Genomic DNA, 22,059 nt, shown 5'->3' on the forward strand with positions numbered 1-22,059 from the left:
AGATTCAATGCAATCCCCATCAAAATTCCAACCCAGTTCTTCAGAGTTGGAAAGAGCAATGTGCAATTTCATCTGGAATAACAAAAGACCTAGAATAGCAAAATCTATCCTCAACAACAAGAAAACATCTGCAGGAATCACCATCCCTGACCTCAAGCTATATTACAAGGCAATTGTGTTAAAAACTACATGGTACTGGTAGAGAGATAGGCATGTGGATTAATGGAATAGAATAGAAGATCCATAAATGAGCCCTCACATACATGGTCACTTGATTTTTGACAAAGGAGCTATAAACATTCAATGGAAAAAGGACAGCCTCTTCAACAAATGGTGTTGGTCCAACTGGCATGCAGAGGAATGAAAATAGACCCTTTCTTATCTCCTTGTACAAAGCTCAAGTGCAAGTGGATCAAAGATCTCCACATTAAACCAGGTACACTGAAACTATTAGATGAGAAAGTAGGGAAAACCTTAGAACACATAGGCACAGGAGAATATTTTCTGAACAGAACACCAATGGCTCGTGCTCTAAGGTCAAATATTGACAAATGGGACTTAATGAGATTGCAAAGTTTCTGTAAGGCTAAGGATACTGTCAAGAAAACAAAACGGCAGCCAACAGATTGGGAAAAGATCTTAACCAACCCCACATCTGATAGAGGCCTAATATCCAAGGTATACAAAGAACTCAAGAAGTCAGACACCAAAGAATCAAACAATCCTATTAAAAAATGGGGTACAGAGCTAAACAAAAAGTTCTCAATTGAGGAATATAAAATGGCTAAGAAGCATCTAGGGAAGTGTTCGACATCCTTAGTCATCAGGGAAATGCAAATCAAAACAACCCTGAGACTCCACCTCACACCAGTCAGAATGGCTAAGATCAAAAAATTCAGATGACAGCAGATGCTAGCGAGGATGCTCCACTGTTGGTGGGGTTGTAAACTCTGGAAATCAGTCTGGCGGCTCCTCAGAAAATTGGACCTGAAGACCCAGTTATTCCACTTCTGGGCATATACCCCAGAGACGCTCCAACATACAACAAAGAACATATGCACCACAATGTTCATAGCAGCCCTATTTATAATAGCCAGAAGCTGGAAAGAACCCAGATGTCCTTCAGTAGATGAATGGAAACAAAAATTGTGATATATTTACACAACAGAATAGTATTCAGCCATCAGAAACAATGACTTTATGAAATTCTTAAGAAAATGGATGCATCTAGAGAATATCATCCTGAGTGAGGTAACCCAGTCACAAAAGAACAGACATAATATGCAGTCACTGATAATTGGATACTAAGCCCAGAAAGTTCTGAACACCCCAAAAACAACTCACAGACTATATGAAGTTCAAGAAAAACAAAGGCCAAAAAAAAAAGAAAAAAAGAAAAAGAAAAAAAAAAGGTGAAAAATCATTATGCTTAATCTTTACACAAAGAAAACTTTGACTATTTCCAGGTTACAAGTTGTTTTACATGTACTTTATGCTCATTGTAACTAGTAAGATTTTAATGCATACTATCAAACCTTTAAAAAAAATCAAGTATTGACAAAAATGTATTCATATACTTCTATTCAAAAATGCTTTTAAAATCTGTACATTTATCTTTGTTTTGTAAAATAAAGTTGTTCAATTTAAAAAAAAACAGTTAAAAAAAAGAGTAGTGGTTGAACAACAGGCTTAAACATAAGGTGGATGAGATTTTGATCAGCCACTGGTAATTTCCTAGTGCTGGCTTAGATCCATTTGAGACTGGAAAGTTTTAGTTCACTAAATAGAATTTTTTTCTTCTTACCATGAATACACCAAATTGTGGAGAAATGTTTATCATAGGTTATCTATTCTGTATCATGATCAGCCTGATTAATCTTGTTTCACACAATTTCGATGAAGCTATACAATGTTTAACTAATCTGTTTTCCACTGAACTTCTCTATATACATTTAAAAGTATGTGCATACAATATGTGTTATGTATATAACTACTCCTCAAAATATCGAAAACTAATCACTATTATGTTCATCAAACCTGTATCTTACTTTACAATAGTTGATATCATTAACACCACATTTTTTTAAAAAATCTGATCTCATCATTTATTTTACAATTACTTTTTAGTTGCTACTGGGAATGGTGACTCTCAAATGGAAAACTGACTCAGAATTAGTACTGTCATTTTTCTAATTATTATTTTACCTACATTTCCACTCAACTATCACAAGTTTTATTAATTCTCTAGTAAAATTACTTCCCATTTCTATTACTTCATCTTCTTTATTTCCTATAAAGGCCAAAAATCCAACAATAGTTAAGTACTAATGCTGTATTAATAATAATGTAATAATCTGTATTATGTTAGTAACTACACAAGGTTCCCATATTTTGTTTTCAAATTCAGAGTTTGTTCTAGCATAGTTATTTCTTTGACACAATGAAATGAATACATGTAGGAAATGTATCATCAATTATGTGATATATCATGTGGAATCCAATAAAGATACTCAATCAAAGTAGCAGCATTGGTGATACATACTTTTATTTTAAAGGCAGAATTTCAATGCATAGCCCTGGATGGAGTGAAACATGTTCCATCAATCAGGCTGCCCTCTAACTCACAGAGATCTGCCTGACTGTATCCAAGTGCTGGGATTAAAAGTATGCGCAATCACACCTGACAGATCTCTAGCCCACTTTTCTTATTCTGTAATAGCAACTTCCAAACTTATAAAACCTAGTTAAGCCACTAAGTATTATTCATGGTAGCAAAGAGAGAGGTCTTCAAGTATTCTGTATAAAATGCTTACAACACCTTCAAGGCAAAAATGCTTGGTTTGTCTATCTCCTACAATGACTATTATATCATGATTCGTGAGAACTAAATACCTGAGACCCCAAAGCTTTCAAAATCAAAACAAAACTAAAAACCAGAGGACAAAATAAAAGGTACTTTATCTTTCCCTTGCTGGACACAAAGGAAGACCTTAAAAACACCACAAGCCAACAGTGTTGCAAACAAACATCCTCTATGGCCAAATAAACAATACAACTAAAATCAAATCCAACATTTGCATGACTGTATTACTTCAAAGAGTCTATGAATCATTACTTTACTAATTAGGCAATTTGCTTTCCCATTTTCACTTATTCCAACAGAAGATTACAAATTAGCTTTTTTTTTATTACCATAAGCAGAAAAGAATAAAAAAGAATAAATATTTCAACATTAGTGACATCTAACTTTCAGATTCTATGGAAAAGATAGAAAAAAGGACTTTCAATTTGAAAATCCTACCCAAACATTTAAAAAAACAACACATCAACAAATAATTAGTTACGGAAAGATAACCTAACAAAAACAAGACCTAGATTATAAAACCCTAGACTGATTCTTTCCTGGCCATATAGCCTTGAATAACTAAATTAATCTATGAAATTTAACTTATTACTTTACACCACACACACACACACACACACACACACACAACTGTTACGAGGTTGAAACAATATAGTACATTAAAAACAGCAACTTTTTTTTTTTTAAACTACAGAAAGCACTATAGTAAGATGTAATGGGACTAGAATGAATGAAACTAAAAAGAGGATGGTCTGCCAGCTAACAGAAGCAAGGTGACTGACAAGTGACTAAAATCAATGAATTAGCAGTGAGACACAGATGCAGACATTTCAATATCCTAGTGTTTTGGATGAAGATCATCTTAAAGTGTAAAAAGCACACTGAAAGCAATACTATAAAGTAAGGAACAGAGAAAAATCACTATTAACTGATGATCAGACTCATGAACTGTCAGTACTTTATTAGTACAATTGGTTAGACCAAATAATACTTTGTAACTCTTCTGGTCTACAGAGAAAAAGTAAAATAAAGTGTTTCACAGTACTGAAAAAGCAAGAAATCTAGATCAGTGATCAGAAGTACAAAAAAGCATGGAACAAGTAGGGAGGATGTAGGAAGGAAGGGGAAAAGACGTGAAAGGGAAAGAACCAGCCTCCTCCCTTGAAGGATTTCTAGAACTACCAACTGTTTGATATCGCAGAAAACAGGATCAATCTGACTGACAACAGAAAGCGACCTCTAGCCACTCATGTGCTGGGATTGCTACTGTGGGGACAGGATGACGACTGCCTGTGTTCCTGTATGTACCAGGGCCTACCACAGTACTGTCTACTCAGGAGACCAAAGTAAGAAGGAAGTTCTTCTCGATAAACATTATAAACTTGCTATTTAGCACTTTATAACATATTTTGTAATTTTCAGTAAATGTATATAACACAGGCTTTGCTGTCAATTCCATCCTATTGATCCTCTATAGACAGTGATAGCTCTGCTTTAAAAACAACAATACTGATAACTTTCCCAATGCTCTCTAAACCCCACTTATTTAGCTGTATCCTGTATCATGAAGAAAGTTCAGTGGGTCATACAGAAAACAAAGAGAAGCCTTTAGTACTCTCTCAACATAATGATTTCTTAGGAATTTTCCATGTTCATAGGGAGAGTATGGAGAGATTAGAGATCCCCCTGAACAAAGAGATACTCTTCACAGGAACACAGGGCCACAAGAATTTTCCCTGGTAATCAGGCCATTACACCTAATTCAGATACCCAAAATTTCTACTTCTCTTCTTTCTACAAACTATACTTGACATATTTTCATATTCCTTCACTGTCTTTTGTTCAGCCAACTGCACTTGTATTTACCCAGTTTCTGTATGTCTGCCAGCATCCTAACTCATCGACCTTTTCCTCAGTACAGTCAAATTTTTGCTTGAATTGTCAACTCTGTGAGATTGTGGGCCTACCCTTTAAATTAATGGTCATTCTCAGAGGTTAAATCCCATAGCCCAAAGAAATAAGGGATACCTCACTGAACTACCTTTCTCTTTCTCTCTTTTCTTCTCGGCAACCCCCACCCCACATATATGCTATGCTGAACTAAGTCATATAGTATGAAACCTCCTGCCACCCCATTAAAAGATATAAAAACCACAGATTTTCCTTAGGGCATTTCTCTGAAGGTTCTTTTTTCTAAGTATTCCCCTTCATCATATCATGGCAGCTATTTCCCTTATTCCTTCTTTTAAGCTATCTTTCCTTAATGAAGCTACTCTGAACTTTAAAGGAAAGTTTTTCTTTTCCTTTAAGGCCCTATTATGCTGTTTCTGATCAACTGCTTTCGAATGGTTTCCAACCTCACATGGCTCCTGTGGTTACAATGCTCTCTCCCAATAAACACCATTTCTGAAAGTTAATTGTCAGCTCGTTTCACAAACCACCTGCTTATCTCTACCTTACACTCTATTGTCACCTAGTCTTCTCTCTTTAATCTAAACCACTGTTTCTCTATAGTAAATGATTTTGCTCCCCAGGAATACCTGGCGGTATCAGAGGATGTTTCTGACTATTAGAACAGGAAAGAGAGCTGCAACCAGCACCAAGTAAAAGTTTCAACCAAGAATGCTAGAGAGCCTGTGAAAAGCAGAACAGGGCCTCATAACAAAGAATGGTCTTGCTCTAAGTATCAGTGATGCTGATGTTGAAAAACCCTGCTTGAAGATGCCTAAATAAAATCTCTTCCATATATGCCTTTCACAAAGCCCCTAGAATAAAAAAAAAAAAAAGATAAGCCTCCTAAGATAAAATATTATAGCCTAGAAACAGCTAATTTGTGTTATCTTTATTTTTCACTCTGTAAATTCACAACATATGAACAAAATACAGACTACCTTTAAAAAATTATTACTATTATGCATTCATTGTTTAAATCCCTTCCTACATTTCACAGTAATATAGCTCATGGTGCAGCTTTTTTTTATCCAATCAAAATACTGCAATGCCATCAACTGCATGAGTAACTTAACTGAGTATAGACTGCAGGCCTCCTAACTGACTTCCAGAGCTGTCCTCAAACAGCACAGCTGTACCCTTGCTCTCACTAACAAGTATCTCAAACATGGAATTACGAATCACTCACCAAGGCCTCCTTTTCAATAAACTGATTCTTCAAGCAATTAACCCTTTCAAAGATAATTAAGTCCATTAGCCCTCCTGAAAGACAGTTCAATGCATACCTGACCTATACTTCATTAGGAGTAAGTGCAAAAGCTTAGTTGTGTCTATGAATTAAGTCATTCTACAAGCCCATGGCCACCCTCCTACTAGGTCTTCAACTTCATCTGCTGAAACCTCAAAGACTCACCAGCCTCTCAATCCTGTACTAAAATGCCCATAAAAGCCACACAGCTATTAAAAGACAACTCCCCTTCAGAAACATTTTCATGTAATTCTTGCTACAGCCTTGCAAAACAATTCAAGTTGCTTCAATCACAGATTGTTTTCATCCTGTCAATAAGCTACTTCACTTTAAGCACTTCGTGTCTCAGATGAATAAGCTCATTGTGACATGGAGGCAGGAGGGTGAGGTGTTTACTTGAGCATTGTCAGGTTCCTCTTTAACTCTGTCTAGCAGTCCCTGCTGAGGCGCCACTGCTTTGTCATACTCATCATCCAAAGGTTCTTCTTTAATTCTAATATGTGATGCAAACGAATTCCCCAGTTCCGAACCAATAGATTCTTTATTGGCAAATGGGTAGCTGGAGTCCTAAAACACAATATAAAGGATTAATAAATATTCAAATTTAAAAATTATTCCTCTTCAGGGTTAATACCAAAAGTAAAGCTCATTGGAAATGAACTCTATGGACAGACATGTGTCAGTGTCCCTATGCCTAAAAGCTGGTAATGCAAACAAAGAACCTAAGATGCAAGGCTTTTTAGAATATCTAATGTCATTTTGCAAATAATAATTTTTAAAAATCCGTGCTCTGTCTAACACAAGCAGAATTTTGAAAAGTGACATGAAAGAAAAAAAAAAAATTTGACACTTGCCACAGTTAACAGCAATCTACATACACACTGAAAACTTACCCTAAAGTTTGTTTCTGGGTTTTGTGGTAAATGAGTATGTAATGTTTCTTCAACTTGATTAGCTATTGAAAGAAAACAAACAAACAAACACATGTATATGAATAACAAGTCTCATTAGGAATGACCTAAAAGGCTATTATTTGAAATCATCTCTCTATTCCAACAAAGATGCTCTTAAGAGTGAACTAGGTTCCAAAGAACCCAAAAAAAAAAGTTTCACTCAAAGTTCCACACAACTGGGTCTCCCCTACCATTCAGCCTTAACCACACACCTTTCCTCACCCATAAAAAGTGCTGACTTGATCCACTGTGCTCTGAAGACTATGCTGTTCTCCTATGCAGCTCAAAGTTCACCAGGTTTCTGCTGTCTGTCCCAATATTTATATTTTCCAAATCTGCTCAGTTTAAAACCCACCTCTGCAGAAAAACATTCCTTGTTCACTAAGTCTCTCCTAAGGACTTCTTGTGGCTTAGTGGAAAGGGACTTGTATAGCATGCACAAAGGTCCAGAGTCTAATACAAAGCACTCTAGAGGATGAGGAGCATGGCAGATTTAGGTTAGGTATGGTGGATCACACCTGTTAGTTAAACACTTAAGAGACAAGGCACAACTACAGTGAGCTCCAGGCCAGCTTGTCTCTCTCAAATATGAGAAAAGCAATCACTTAAACACTCCAGTTACTTAAATATTACAGTGTTTCATGACAAACTCTTCTTACATTACATTATCTTACACCTCCAATCTTGGGCTATTCAACTCATCATTAGCACCTCTGCTATCTACCTTGTTCTGTCCCTTCTATACTAAACGTTATGTTCCTTCAGAAAAATGACTCCTAAAATTTCAATACCCACTAAGAAATAACTAAAATACATATACCTAATTACACACTAGAAATAAAGTATACCCTTGCATAGCCTTGTATATAACATATACTTAAAACAGTTGCCCTCTTTACTGCACTAGTTCCTTCTTTCTAAAATACATTTTCCTAGAATTTTCTGAAGAGAAACGCATGGATTTTCACAGTGTACCTGCTTTCCTAAAAATCAATTTAACATTGGGAAGAGGATTACAATCTTCTTGTAAAAGCCTAGGTCCCAAGAATACAAAGAAGAGTAAGATACAATCTGGCTGTCAAGAAACAGAAACAAAACAAGGCAATAAATACTATGAAAAATAAGGCATAAAATAAAATATAAGTAAGGAGAACATCCTTAGAATAACTATAAAGTAGGAAAGATTTTATAAATTATGCTCCAGTGGGTAAGAAATAATTTTACAAATATATATATATTTATAAGTATGTAAATATATATATATACACACTGAGAAAAAATTAGCATACAAATGAAACAGCAAGAAAGAAAAGCACACAAGAAATGTGTGCTATAGTCAAGAACAGAACTGGAGCCAGAGTGCAGGGTGCACTGTGTAAAGAGAATCAAAAGGAACTTCAACGAACTCCTAAAACACTGGGAGAATTTGTTCCAACTCCCTAGTTTAGACTAAAAGGTAGGATAACAATTTAAACCAGTGCTTCCAGCACAAAGATGCTAATTCCAACTTCAGATTCTAATGTTCAACCAAAGAAACCGAACAGGCAATTCAAGTATCTTGCCTTCTCATCAAAACATTGCAAGCCAAGAAGGGGAAAAAATATGGTTTAGAGATATTTTCAACCATTTACATGACAATGAAATGTTATGAGAAAAAATTAAATCACATTGTGGCATAAGAGAAAGTAAAACTGAGAGCTTAAAAGGAACTTAAGACTGTTTATATTTCACTTAGCAGAAAGAATAATTAAAGCTCTATTATCGGTACTTTGTTATGTTTTATAATTCTATTCCAACAATTATTACCTGCTTTATCAAAAAAACTGCTTTTCAACCTTGAATCCAAACCTTTATGGGGTTTATCCAACCGTTTTTCACGTTCATGATAAGTTAGGTCTCTACTTTTCTCCTTTCCAGGAAATGTCTCTTTGCTGTTTTCTCTCACTAAACAAAAATCTTTTCGTATTGATTTAAAGACAGAAACCTGATCAAACTGTTTAGGAAAGTCTTTTTTTAATTGATTTTGAATTTGTATTTCATTTTCATTGTCTGATTCATGGTGAGAAGCTCTTCTCTCTATTTCCAAACTACCATCAGTATGAACTGAAGAAACAAGATTGTCCTTTGAACTAAAATCCTGTTCATCCTCATTGTCACTACTAACAACTGGAATTCCTGCAAGATCCCCAGAGTTCAAAAAATAATCATCTTCATCCAACAATGAATTTTCAGATCCTGTTTGATTCGGCATTCCATAAGACATGCTGGCAAGGGTGGGAGTTAAGTTGTGGTCTGTATCTTCAGACATTTCTGTATCCATGACACCACCTTAAAAAGTAAGAAACTGTTTAGACAAGTAACAGTGTTGAGGATGTCCGCAGTTATAAGGTCTGTCTTCCATTTAATCATAGGTATTTCCTCATTGTCAAACTAATTATAGGCAATATTACAACAGTATTTATTTAACATTTCTGATGAGATTATCCCTATCTGACACTTAAGGGAACAGGAGCTTAACCTTGAAAGACTACTTCAGGGTAGAAAGGAAACACGATAATACAGAGAAAAGAGCACGAACTTCAAAATCTGACCTATTTGTGTTAAAATTACAAAGCACAAAATCCTTGGTCTATGTAAAAACCAATCTAATACTCACCTTGGAAATTAATTTATGCTGAGGCTTAATGACAGTTATGTATAAAGAGACACTCACAAAGTAATAAACACAAAGTATGAAAATGTTAATTATAATTTTTACAGTGTGTGTTCTACAGAGTTAAGACCACTGTAATGTAATAGTTCTTAGTCCCAGGATCCCGGTTTCTTTGCACTAACACCAATACAGATTTAATAAAGTTAAGGTTTTCTAGGCTAAATATGTAAACATATAAATGACTTTAGCTATCCTGCTATTCTTCATAACTATAAGCTGAAATCTGTCCAATTATAAAACAAAGATTCACCTTTCCTTCACAGATTTGTTTTTAAAAAGCCTTACCTACTTTGTTCTTCTTTAGCTATACCCAAGCCTTAACTTACTCTTTTCTTCCAAGTTAGATTTAGTGGGGCTAAAGAGATGGCTCAGTGGTTAAGAACACAGACTTTTCTACCAGAACGAATGAATGGATTCCTAGCACAGCACCCCACATTGTGGCTAACAACCCTCTGTAACGCTAGCTCCAAGGGGAACTGACACTCTCTTCTAAATGCAGATATACATACAGGCAAAAACAAAACAAAACCAATGCACATAAAAATAAAAAAATCCCAAGGTAGATTTGGGTACCCACTTTCAACAGCTCTTCTTCCCTATGAAACTCCACCATATTATCTCTAAATTCAAACTCACTCACTTCCTTACTGTAGTTCCTGTTTCTTTCAATTGATTAAATGATTCACTAACTAGCAATTATTAAAAAGAATGATTTCAACTCTCCCATGAATAAATTCTATCAACTACATTATTTCATCTCTTTAAGATCCAGTTCTTTTATTCAGCACCTAATTCTAATTATCCAAATCTCTGCCTGTACATTTCAGTGCACTAAAGCTACATAATTACATAAAGTAACTATATTCTAACAAATTCTATGCCTAAACCACATTTAATTGGTTCAAGAGTAGACCCATACTTATTAAAAACAAAGTAAAGAAAAGATAGAAAATAGTAATAACATACTTGTATAATCAGTTCAAAAAAGTTTCTGTGGCTAGCTGTTTAAACTGGATCTATAATCTAATCTAATATTTATTTATTTATTATCAAGACTTAATTATGTAGAATCTAAGTAAAAGTTTCCTTCACGTTCCCCTCTCCAAATATATTGTTCTCAATTGTAAGTTATTCCATATCCTGGGAGACCTTTCACAGTCCCCAGTCTCTAAAGAGAGATGCTTCCCTCACAGCACAATCTCTGATAATGAGTAGCACTACCCACTAATTTATAAGGACAAAATGATGAGTATTCTGATAATGGCTGCTGCTACTTACAGAGCTACAAAAATGGTGGTGGTGGTAGGGAAACAACCTACAAAAAGCAAGACAATAAAAAATAATATTGGAGCTCATAATGAAATTAAAACCAGGAAAGAGAAAAAGACCTTATACTTTTACATCAGTATAATGCTTACCGATTAATGTGAAAAAAAGGAAGTTGGAAAACCCTCCATGTATGCTTTCCAAATCAGTTAAGAGCACACAATGCTCTGGCAAAGAATATATGTTCAGTTTCCAGGACAGAATCTGATGCCTGATTCTGGTTTCTACAGGCACTAAGCACTCATATGCACATACATATATGAACCCATAGACATAAAATTTTAAAACTAAATCTTAGAGCCAGGTACAGTGCACATACCTTTGATCCCAGCACTCAAGAGGCAGAGGCAGGCAGGATTTGGGAGTTTGCAGCCAGCCTGGTCTACATACAATATTCCAGAATAGCTAGGTCTACATAGAGAAACACCATGTTTTGTTTTTAAATAATAAAAAAATTAAAAATGAAATGGCAAAACACATGGTAAAATGTCTTCTTCTTCTTCTTCTTTTTTTTTTTTTTTTTTTTTTGAGACAGGTTTTCCCTGTGTGGCCCTGGCATGCATGCACCTGATGCAGTTAAACTCCGAGAGAAAATGCACACCTGAGAATGATCATGCCCTCTTTCTCGTGGTATATGGTAAAGTCAGGAAAGGGCTGAAAGACTGCACAAGAAAAGCAACACTACAGAAATTTCCAATTACTTAAAATTCATATTATGAGATGTGGAAGGTACACAACTCAGCATTCTACCAGCCTATAAACAGTCTATAAGCCTAAACCACCTTCTCTATTCAACATTTAATCATTATTAACAAGCCATGTTCTGTCTACTTTGTAACTGTTGCATATGTGAAATGTACATTATGACATCACCAAGTTAAGTTCTATAGTAGATAAGGAAACAATACTAACAAGTAACATTGCAAACAATTTTCGTTATCTATTTACATTAACAGTTGAAGATTATGATGGAAAGAAGCAGCCACTCAGAAAAACCTGACATACAACTCACATGGAAATAACTTCAGGTATATATCTAAGTTCAAACATTAAAAGAAAATAAGAAAAACCATGTTACAATTAAGTCAAAAGGTAAAAACCAGTATTTTTAATGACAAAAAAATTAGTATAAAAATAAAACAGAACAAAAAATAAATCTATTCACACTAATAAAGAAAACCAAATCAAAAGACAAAGGATAAACTGGTTGAAATATCTTCACTGTATTACATCACTAAGGGGAATAAAGAAACAACAAAGTACATATAAAAGCAAGAATTTAAACAAAACATTCCACAGAAATCAATAGTCTATAAAGGAAATGCCAGGAGCTACATACAGATTGGCAGCAAAACAAGAATGCCCAGGACAAGGTTAGCAAACTATGACCAAAGCCATGAAATACAGAGAGAAGAGGGTTTTGGCAGAAATCATATGTGGGCTTTGGAAAGCCCAAAACATGTACTCTAATTCTTAGCAAAGATATTTCCCAACCCTTACAGTTAAATACTAAAAGAATGAATGTAAACTAAAAGAAAGTCAGTTTGAGGCCAGAGTGAGGTGCATAAGAGTCTTTGTCAATAAATCTGTAGGTGGACAGATAACTGTAGACAGTGTCTCTTTTCACCAGTCAAGCACATTACAGTACTTATACCAAAAGTAACTATTATGCAGCTACTTTAAAATGAGGTGGCTAGATGTGGTGGCACCCATCTCTCAGCCCTTGGTAGGTGGATTTCTTTTGAGTTTTAGGCCAGCCAAGGATATGAAGTGAACCTTTTCTTTTCCTTTCCTGATTTTCTCCCTTTTGGCTTTTCAAGACAGAGTTTCTCTATATAGCCTAGGTTATCCTAGAACTCACTCTGTAGACAGGCTGGCCTTAAACTCAGAGATCCAACTGCCTCTGCCTTCCAAGTACTGGCATTTAGAAGCATGTTCCACCAAAATTCAGCTGAATGAACCTTTTCAGGAAGGAAGTGGGAGGGGGTGTAATAATATGTTTTTCAAATTCCCAAGTCCTATTGACAAAGGGAAAAAAGTTTGAATGCAGGGTGAGTAAAATTGTGAAATGGGTAAAGCACATGCCCTACATGCCTAGCCCAAGTTTGATCACAGAAATCCACAACACAGGTGAAAACACACTCCCAAAATTTGTCCTCTGACCTCCACATGCACAAAATGGAACATGAACATCCATACTCACATACACACTGTCAAATACAAATACAAATCAGCCCCCGAAAATGGTAGTGGTACCCCCCAAAGTCCTAAATAGAAGAACTATTGCTATTGGGTAAATGAACATAAAGGTTCTGTCCTCCAGGAACTTCCCTTAAATCCACTCTCAAAGGTTAACGACCTTCCCAAGGGCATCTAGTTCTCAGTCAATCCAAACAGCCTGTATCAACTCAAAGATCACCCTGCTGACTATTATATAAAATCTACTTGCACCTGAGCGTGCGCGCACGCACACACAGGAGGGGGTGCACCCCAATAAATTGTTCTTTCTATCCACCTAATGGTTCAAGTTTGATGGTTCCTCTGTGCCCTTTCTTACAGTTGGTACTAAAACCTGAGAAAGACAATGCTGCCACCACCATCCCAGCACCGCCCCCACAAGACCTGTCTTTTCTAACTGAACCAAGCTGTCAATATGACCCTCCTGGGAACTGATCAATTGTTTCTGCTGGCTACTGCTACCCACCTACTCAAATGTTAGAGTCTTCCTTCTCAGCTGTCTCTCTCCTCTACCCTATCTACCCAATAGTCTCTCCTCAGCTCCTCAGGCAAGTATCCTCCTAGATCTGCCTGATTTGTCTCTCACTGGCTTGCTGCATGGTGCCTTGCTGGTTCTCTGTAACCTTCTACAAAAGTCAAGTAGGTACATTAGGCAACCACCTGAGTGTCCTATTTCAAGGAGAAAGAAACCTTTGGAGGCACCCTCGGATTGGGAATCCTCTCTGGTGAAATTCTAATTTTATGACCCCTTTTCCTAAGCCTCTCCCACCCCTTCCAAGCTCTGCTGCTCCTGGAAATTCCTCACAGTCACCTTTTAGGGATGCCGCCCTTCCTGCCTGCTCTGTCTCTCACTCATTTTTATTTCATTTACTTGCCAAAGCCTGAACTAACCGTGAACTTTTGTTAGACTCATCAATTCCTTTGACCACATATTTACACACCTCATATATATACATACATACATACATGCATACATAAACATACACAAAATAAAATGTAATTTAAGAAAATATACCATTTTAAGCCTTAGTCATAAATGATAATACATATCTATAATCCCAGCATTTGGCAAATGAAGGCAGACTAAGGAATATGAGGAAACTCCCAGCTATACAGAAAGTTTAACATCAATCTGATACAAGACACTGTTTTTAATCTTTCATACCCATTCTCACCCCTACCCCTCTAAAAATATATTAAATGTGAGGAGGTGAGGAATGAACCAGAGTACCTACTGCAATAATCCACAGGTAATTATGACCAGTGCAACAACAGCAGGTAGAAGGGTCCAGAAACTTGGACACAGCATATGGTAGGTATGCAAGGACCCAAGAATACAAGATGTCATTTCTTAAGATGGGGGGGGGGGAATCAAAACATAGAATTAATGTTTTATTTTTATGACTTTCTTAAACTTTCAAATGGAGATATCAATAAGGTAGCTGAATACGTCAGTCTATAATTAAAGATGAAATACTTGCCAAGTAATAAAAAATTTGGGACTAACTACAACTAACTCCAAAAATATTTGGAGAAACAAAACTTACAATTCAGGAAACAAGGCAAAATTACCCAGTAAGTTTATTTATTACCAAATAAAAAGAAGAAATCATGGGCTATTTCAACATTTGCATTATTTGTTTAAAATCTGTTATTTCAAATCTAACAGAAAGAAATCAGAAAAGCCATTAAGATGAAACCATTACAGGCTGGCTATGCAGGTTAGCATAAAAAGTCAGGTTGCTCAATTTCTAGTGTAGAAGCAAGGGAAGATAGAATATCTGAAAAGAAAAGGAGGAAAATGACATAACAAATACCAATATAACTAATCAAATGCAGACTGAAAACTGGTTAATAGTATTGTTATGGTGGGCTGAATATGCTTGGCCCAGGGAGCGCCAGGATTAGGAGGTGTGGCCTTGACTGGAGGAAGTGTGTCATTGTGGAAGTGAGCTTTGAGAGCCTTCTCCTAGCTGTCTGAAAGCCAGTCTCTTGACTGCCACTGAATCAAGATGTAGAACTCTCAGCTCCTTCTACAGCATCACATCTCCTTGGATGCTTCCTGCCATGGTGGTAATAAACTGAACTCTGAATCTGTAAGCCAACACCAATTCAGAGATGCCCAAACTAAGAAAACTGGCAAAGCTAAAAGTAACTCCTTAACAAAATCTGTTATTAGTGGAAAAATGAGTGCTCAAGCTAGTGATTCCCCAAAGAGACTAAAAGAGAGACCCTGAGAACTATAAGTACAGATAACTCTTCAATGGAACTGTTCTCTAAATTAAGAAAATAAGGCTAGATTCACCAGATAGAAGAGATACTTACTGATTGTTTTCATGAAAATTGTTAAGATTTTAGGTTTATCTCTTACATTATGTATGTTTTGCCTGCGTGTATATGTATGTAGGCACACCCGTGAGTCAGAACATCAACCAATCCTCTGAAACTAGAGTTACAGATGGCTGTGAGCCACAGCGTAGATGCTTGATGCTGAGAGGTCAAAAGAGAGCATCAATCAGAACCCCTGGCACTAGAGTTAATATGGCTATGAGCCTTCCCCTTAAGAGTCCCTGAAAAAGTACACATCAATTAACAGTAAAAATGCACAGGATGGGGTGTTTGTAACAAGATTAGTATACCATGAGATCTGTTAATAATAAATATATAATAAAAACATTTATTTAATTGCTAAGACACAGCTCAAATGGTAGAGTCCTCACCTGGCAAGCATGAAGCTTGGGTTTGATCCCCAGAAACAAACAAAGCCAGGTGCTCTGACAAAGACTCGTAATCCCAGCACACAGGCAGGGTCAGTAGTTTGAGATCATCCTCAGTTACATAGCAAGTTAAAGGTTTACTTGGAAAACAGGAGAGCCTACTCAAAAACATATAAATAAGAACCTGAAGAAATGGCCTCTACAACATTTCCCAGTTTTTTTTTTTTATCACATAGCTTTAAAAAGTATTCCCTAGTGAATCTCTTTTTCACTAGAATCTGTACTAACCTCCCCCTTTTCATCTTATTTTATTAATTTGATACATCTCTCTTTTCCCATTAACTTGGCTGGGGATTTCTCAATATGTCTCTTTCTCTCAGAGAATCAACTCTGATTATATGTACTGTTCATTTAGTTTCTATTTCATTGCGTTTTTGCTTTGATTTTTATTATTTTTACTTATTTGTTTTATGTATGAGTACACTGTTGCTGTCTTCAGACACACCAGAAGAGGGCATCAGATCCTGTTACTGACACCTGTGAGCCATCAGGTGGTTTCTGGGAGTTGCACGCTGGAAGAGCAGTCAGTGATCTTAACTACTGAGCCATCTCTTTTTGTTCTTCCAAGATTCTCTTTAGAGAGTTAGGCTGGCCCTACAACATGTTAGATCAAGCAGACCTTAAACTCACAGAGATGTCTTGACTTCAACCCTCAAATACTGGGATTAAAGTATTAACATGCCTGACCTTTACATTTTTTAATTTTTATTTTTAATTATGAATTTTATTATGCCTGTGTAAGGTATAATACATTAGGTATATACATGAATATAAATTTTCTTGGAGATCATAAGAGTATTGCACTCCCCTAAAGCTGAAGTTATAGTGATTGTGAACTGTGCATGTAGATGTTAGAAACTGAACTCAGATAAATAGTAAAAACAGTGCTCTGCATGAACAACATGTACTTTCAACTGGGGAGCCATTTCTCAAGCTCCTTTTTTTTTTCTTTGTTTTGCTTTACTGTAAGCTACTTTAATAATGTATTGGTGAGGTTTCTAGCGTTTATCTTGCTATTGACTTCTAGTTTTATTGTACTTGATTCTTTTTGTATAAGCAAACATTTGTTGTGTGTCTGAAAATGTATATTTAAAGAAAGTCCCATATGCTGCTAAGAAGATGTGTATTCTGCTTCAACTGGATAAAATATTCCACAATATCTACTAAGTCCTTTTGAACTGTAATGTAGTTTAATATACTAAAACAATAGAGAATTATGTTGTCTTTTTAAAAAGTTTTCTACCAATATCATGTCCCTAAATAAATTTAAAGCTTTAGTTTCACCATTTCTTTACACACACACACACAATTATGTGTTAATATTTATTATTTTGTGTCTTTTAGAAACATTTATTACTAGCCAGACAGTGGTGGCTCATGCCTTTAATCCCAGTGTTCCAGAGGCAGAGGCAGGGGATCTATGAGTTTGAAGCCAGCCTGACCTACAGAGAAAGTTCCAGGACAGCCAGTGCTACATGGAAAAAACATATCTTGAAAAAAATCAAAAGCATTTATTTTCTCAATTATATGTTTACAAGTTGTTTGCCTGTGTGTATATGTGTGCTAGTGTCTGTAATAGAGGGTGCTGGAAACCAAACCCAACTCCTCTTCGGAATATCAAATACTCTTAACAGCTGAGCCATCTCTTAATCCCCTACTTTGTTTTCTTTGAGATATCTCACTATAGCTCCAGTTGGCCTGCAACACACTATGTAGTACAGGCAGACCTACATAACTTACAGTCCTCCTGCTTCAGGAGCATCCCAAATACTGACCTAGCATTTACTACCTATTTCTAAATTGCAAAAGCTTCAATTTGCAAAAACAAAGAAAGGAGCTAAGCAATGGCTCAGTGGTTAAGTCATTTGCTACTCTTCCAAAGGCCCAGAAATTAGTTTGCAATACCTAAGTCACATGGCTCACATTGTCTGTAAATACAGCTGCAGGTATCTAAGTATCTGACCTCTCTGAAAACCTATATTCACAATGCATATGCCACATACACATTCAGTAGGCAGAAGCAGGTGGTTCTCCATGAGGCCAGCCTAGTACGTACAGTGACTTCCCAGGCATCCAGGATTATGTAGAAATAACTAGTCTCCAAAAAATAATAAAATAGTAATAGTAGTAGTAGTAATAGTAGTAAAAAAAGTATAATTTTAAAGGAACAGAATGCACTGAATAACAATTACTAAATAGAAATTAAAATTAGGTTATTATGAAGCTTTTTTTGTCATTGTTTGGTTTTTTTGTTTGCCTTTTTTTTTTTTTTTTTTTTTTTTTTTTTTTTTTTTTTTTTTGAGACAGGGTTTCCTCTGTGTAACCTTGGCTATTCTGTAATTTGCTCTATAGACCAGGCTGGCCTCAAACTCATGGTGATATGTCTTCCAAGTGCTAGGATTAAAAGTGTGCACCACCACCACTCAACCTACTATGAAGAATAATAATTAAAAGTATTATTGTATAACAATGTCCTAAGATTAAAACATTCAGCCCTACTCTTTAAATTGTAAAAGTGGGTGAGGAGGGTGCATGGCATGTAAGTACCCATGGAGACTAGAGGATCTGGATATCTTAATTACAGAACATCTCTCTGGTCTCTACAGGGAAATAAAGATGTTCTAAATGGAGTCTCTATACTCAGAAAGTTAACAACTCAAGAGCTTCAAAGTCCCTGAAACACATTAGATACACTAGACCCCCTACCTCTCTACCTCACAGAGCTTATGTAAGCATAAGAACTACTCTCAGACTGAAGACAGACAACACTGAGCTGTCTAGGAAGCAAATCAGCCAAGTTATCTAGAAGAAGCAGAAACCAGCCAGGCTACCTGGGGAAAAACAAAAACAAAAACATTCTCCATCCTACTGAGCTGCCTACCACAAGCACTGCAGTGAGCTCCAGGTTGCTACTTTATGAGTGTCACATGCTGGGGGGGATGGAAGGAAGGAAGAAAGGAAGGAAGGAAGGAAGGAAGGAAGGAAGGAAGGAAGGAAGGAAGGAAGGAGGGAGGGAGGGAGGGAGGGAGGGAGGGAGGGAGGGAGGGAAGGAAAAAAGAAAGGGGGAGCGGGGAAAGGAAGGAAGGAAAAAGGACTACATTTGTTAGTGGATGGATGGATGGATGGATGGAGATGCATAGATAGATAGAAAGATAGATAAAATAAAGTAATTCATTCTCTAAATTAAGATTTTGGGTGGTATCCATATGCACCCAGTTCTCTATCTGGGGTGAGATCTTTATTCACTAGTGGTACATAAGTATAAACCATTATCAATTTCTGTAGTTGTTGACACAGTACCAGTATTAATTGAAATTCTACTAGATCTGCCCTATCAATACAGCTCAAATTTTTTCTTTTTTATTTCTCTTCCTTTAAAAAAAAAAAAAAAGTTTTTCTTTTTTACAAGACAAGGTTTCTCTGGGTAGCCTTATCTGTCCTGGAATTCATTTTGTAGACCAGCCTGGCCTCAAACTCACAAAGATCTGCCTCCCAAGTGCTGGAATTAAAGAAATGTACCACCATGCCCGGATAACATAGCTCAATTTTAAGGACAAATATAATTTTAAAACATTCTCTAAGGCTGAGTATATACCTTAATGATAAAGTGATTGCCTGGCTTGAATTTGATCTTCTTCACTATAAAAAATGAATAAATTTAATTTTTAATGGGGTTAAGACACTGATGTGGTGCAATAGGTAAAAATACTTGAAGAATATGCCTAACACCCTAATTTAAATCCCTGGAACCTACAATGGAAGGAGAACTGACTCAGAACTCACATGTGTGCAGTGTAGCATGTACACACCTGCTTTCTCTTGTGTGCAGCACCTCCCTTTTTCCAATCCCAACACAAAGAAAAAATCCTTTTTATAGCTTTCTAAAAGAAAAGAAATAATAGCATATTAATTGAACTGGCTTGTTTGCTTGTTTTAAGTAAATACATAGCTTTGCTTAAGGTCCATTATTGTGTTTTCTTTGGAATCTTCCAATATTGTGATTGGATATTTTCATTAGTAAAATGCTAAAACTAAGCAAGGTGTAGTAGCTCGTGCTCCTAAACACGGGAGGTAAAGGCAGGGTAAACAGTTCAGAAGCAGCCTCAGCTACATAGAGTCCATGTGTCAAAAGAGCTAAGCGCAAGGTCAAAAATGACACAACGCAGCAATATGTGTGAAAACCTTATTCAAGAAGGATCAACATACAGAAATGAATGATGGATTTAATAGACACTGAAGATTTAGGTAAACTTGCATTATCACTTAACAGCTAAATCATAGGGGACAGAGAGATGGTTCATTTATTAAGAGAACTGGCTGTTCTTCCAGAGTACTCTATTTCAAGGACCTACATGGTAACTCATAACCACATGTAACTCTAGTCCCAGGAAATCTGACAACCTTTTCTGAACTCCACAAGAGCCACGTACTGATGTGGTTAACATACATACATACATGTAGGCAAATCACTCATACACATAAAATAATAAAATTCTAAAAATAGAAAATAAATCCTATTATCAAGCCTTAAGTTTTTTCTAAGTAAAAATATAATCAGAGTATATTATCTTCAGCCAGGTGACCATTATAGTGAATAACACACACATAATAACAATTTTCTTCTATTCCTTACTAAAGAAGCTTCAGGTTTATTCTAAAGCAAAAACAGACTTAACAATGGAACCATGATTTCAACTGCATTTCCAGGTTAGATCTTTAAGAGACTGATTAAAAGTGGGTGTTGTGGCACACACCTGTAATCCCTACACTAGGAGGCTGTGTTGACTAATTTTATGTTAACTTGACACAAGTTAGAGTCATCAGAGAAGAGAGAGCCTCAATTGAGAAAATTCCTCCATAAGGTCTGGCTGGAGGACACTTTCATTAGTGATTGATGGAGGAGGGCCTAGCCCACTGTGAGTTAATATCTAGAACCCATACATAAGGTGAGCAGAAAGCACCAAATTGAAAGTTACTCCCTGACCTTCCCATGTGTACTGTAACACTCCTGGGCATACAATAATAAATTTAAATTACAACTAAAATTAAATGAGAGAAAAAATAACAGAAGTGGAACCCATTGTTTTCCTAATCAATAAAACTGATATAATTTTTAAAAGAATGAGGTGCATGTGAGTGGAATCCAAATCTTCAAAGACAGTAGTATATTCCTGATCCTTCTATAATTTAACCCAAGGTGTATGATCTTCATTTTTCTAATATACTGTTCGTTACCATTTAAAAGAGAAAAATATACATATGACTTTTCACAATCTAGGATAAGTAAACAAAACAAGTATTCTAAATCTAAAGAACTATTTCATGAACAATTTAGCAATTGTCTCATTTTTTTCCTTTGAAACTGTAAGACAACCAGGGCTACATAGTGATACTGTCTCAAAAAAGAAATAATACAAAACAAAATAAAAAATGTAAAAAAAGAGAATCATTTAATTCACTTCTATTAGTAATACACAGAACTTAGCAAAGGTATGTTTACAGCAGGTATTTAAAACTTATTTGGTTTTTAAAAAAACACAGTAAAAGTAGTGGCATGCACACCTTTAGTCCAAGACAGCCAAAGACAGCCAGAGATCCGTTACACAGAGAAACCCATCTCCAAACAAAAAAAAAGTGTATAAACATAATATAATTATATATCATATATTACTTACAAATATATAATGGAGAAAACAGTAATGAAAATGAAATATGACAGTAAAGGGAGGGTTAAATTCTAGCTGCTATGTTTTAATATCTGACTGCTTTCCTGACCACCAATGATGAGTTCAAAGATGAGCAGAGAAATCAAGTTTGCTCCCAATCGTGATTTTTTTATATTAACTTGCAATTAGAAATGAATATACATATAAAAAAGTAAAAAGAAAACAGAAATGTTGACTCTAGAATTCAATTTATATTACTCCAAATGTATAGGTAGGTATTCTATTATTGAATACTGACAATTATTATCAAATTAGTTTACAAAA

General features: G+C 35.8%; 1 protein-coding gene across 2 annotated transcripts in view; it reads right to left on the reverse strand.

Moving 5' to 3' along the window:
• Window positions 1–22,059, reverse strand: part of ZMYM4 (zinc finger MYM-type containing 4) — a 99,477-nt gene that overhangs the window by 50,444 nt on the left and 26,974 nt on the right. For both annotated transcript variants that reach the window (XM_080921565.1, XM_080921564.1), the window contains exons 3-5: window positions 8,822–9,343; window positions 6,956–7,017; window positions 6,459–6,629 (exon numbers count right to left, since the gene is read on the reverse strand). In XM_080921565.1, the coding sequence (XP_080777691.1) occupies window positions 6,459–6,629; window positions 6,956–7,017; window positions 8,822–9,343 (755 nt within the window). The remainder of the gene's footprint in view (window positions 1–6,458; window positions 6,630–6,955; window positions 7,018–8,821; window positions 9,344–22,059) is intronic.

This window comes from Micromys minutus, assembly GCF_963924665.1.
Source record: "Micromys minutus genome assembly, chromosome: 9".
Taxonomy (NCBI): Eukaryota; Metazoa; Chordata; class Mammalia; order Rodentia; family Muridae; genus Micromys; species Micromys minutus.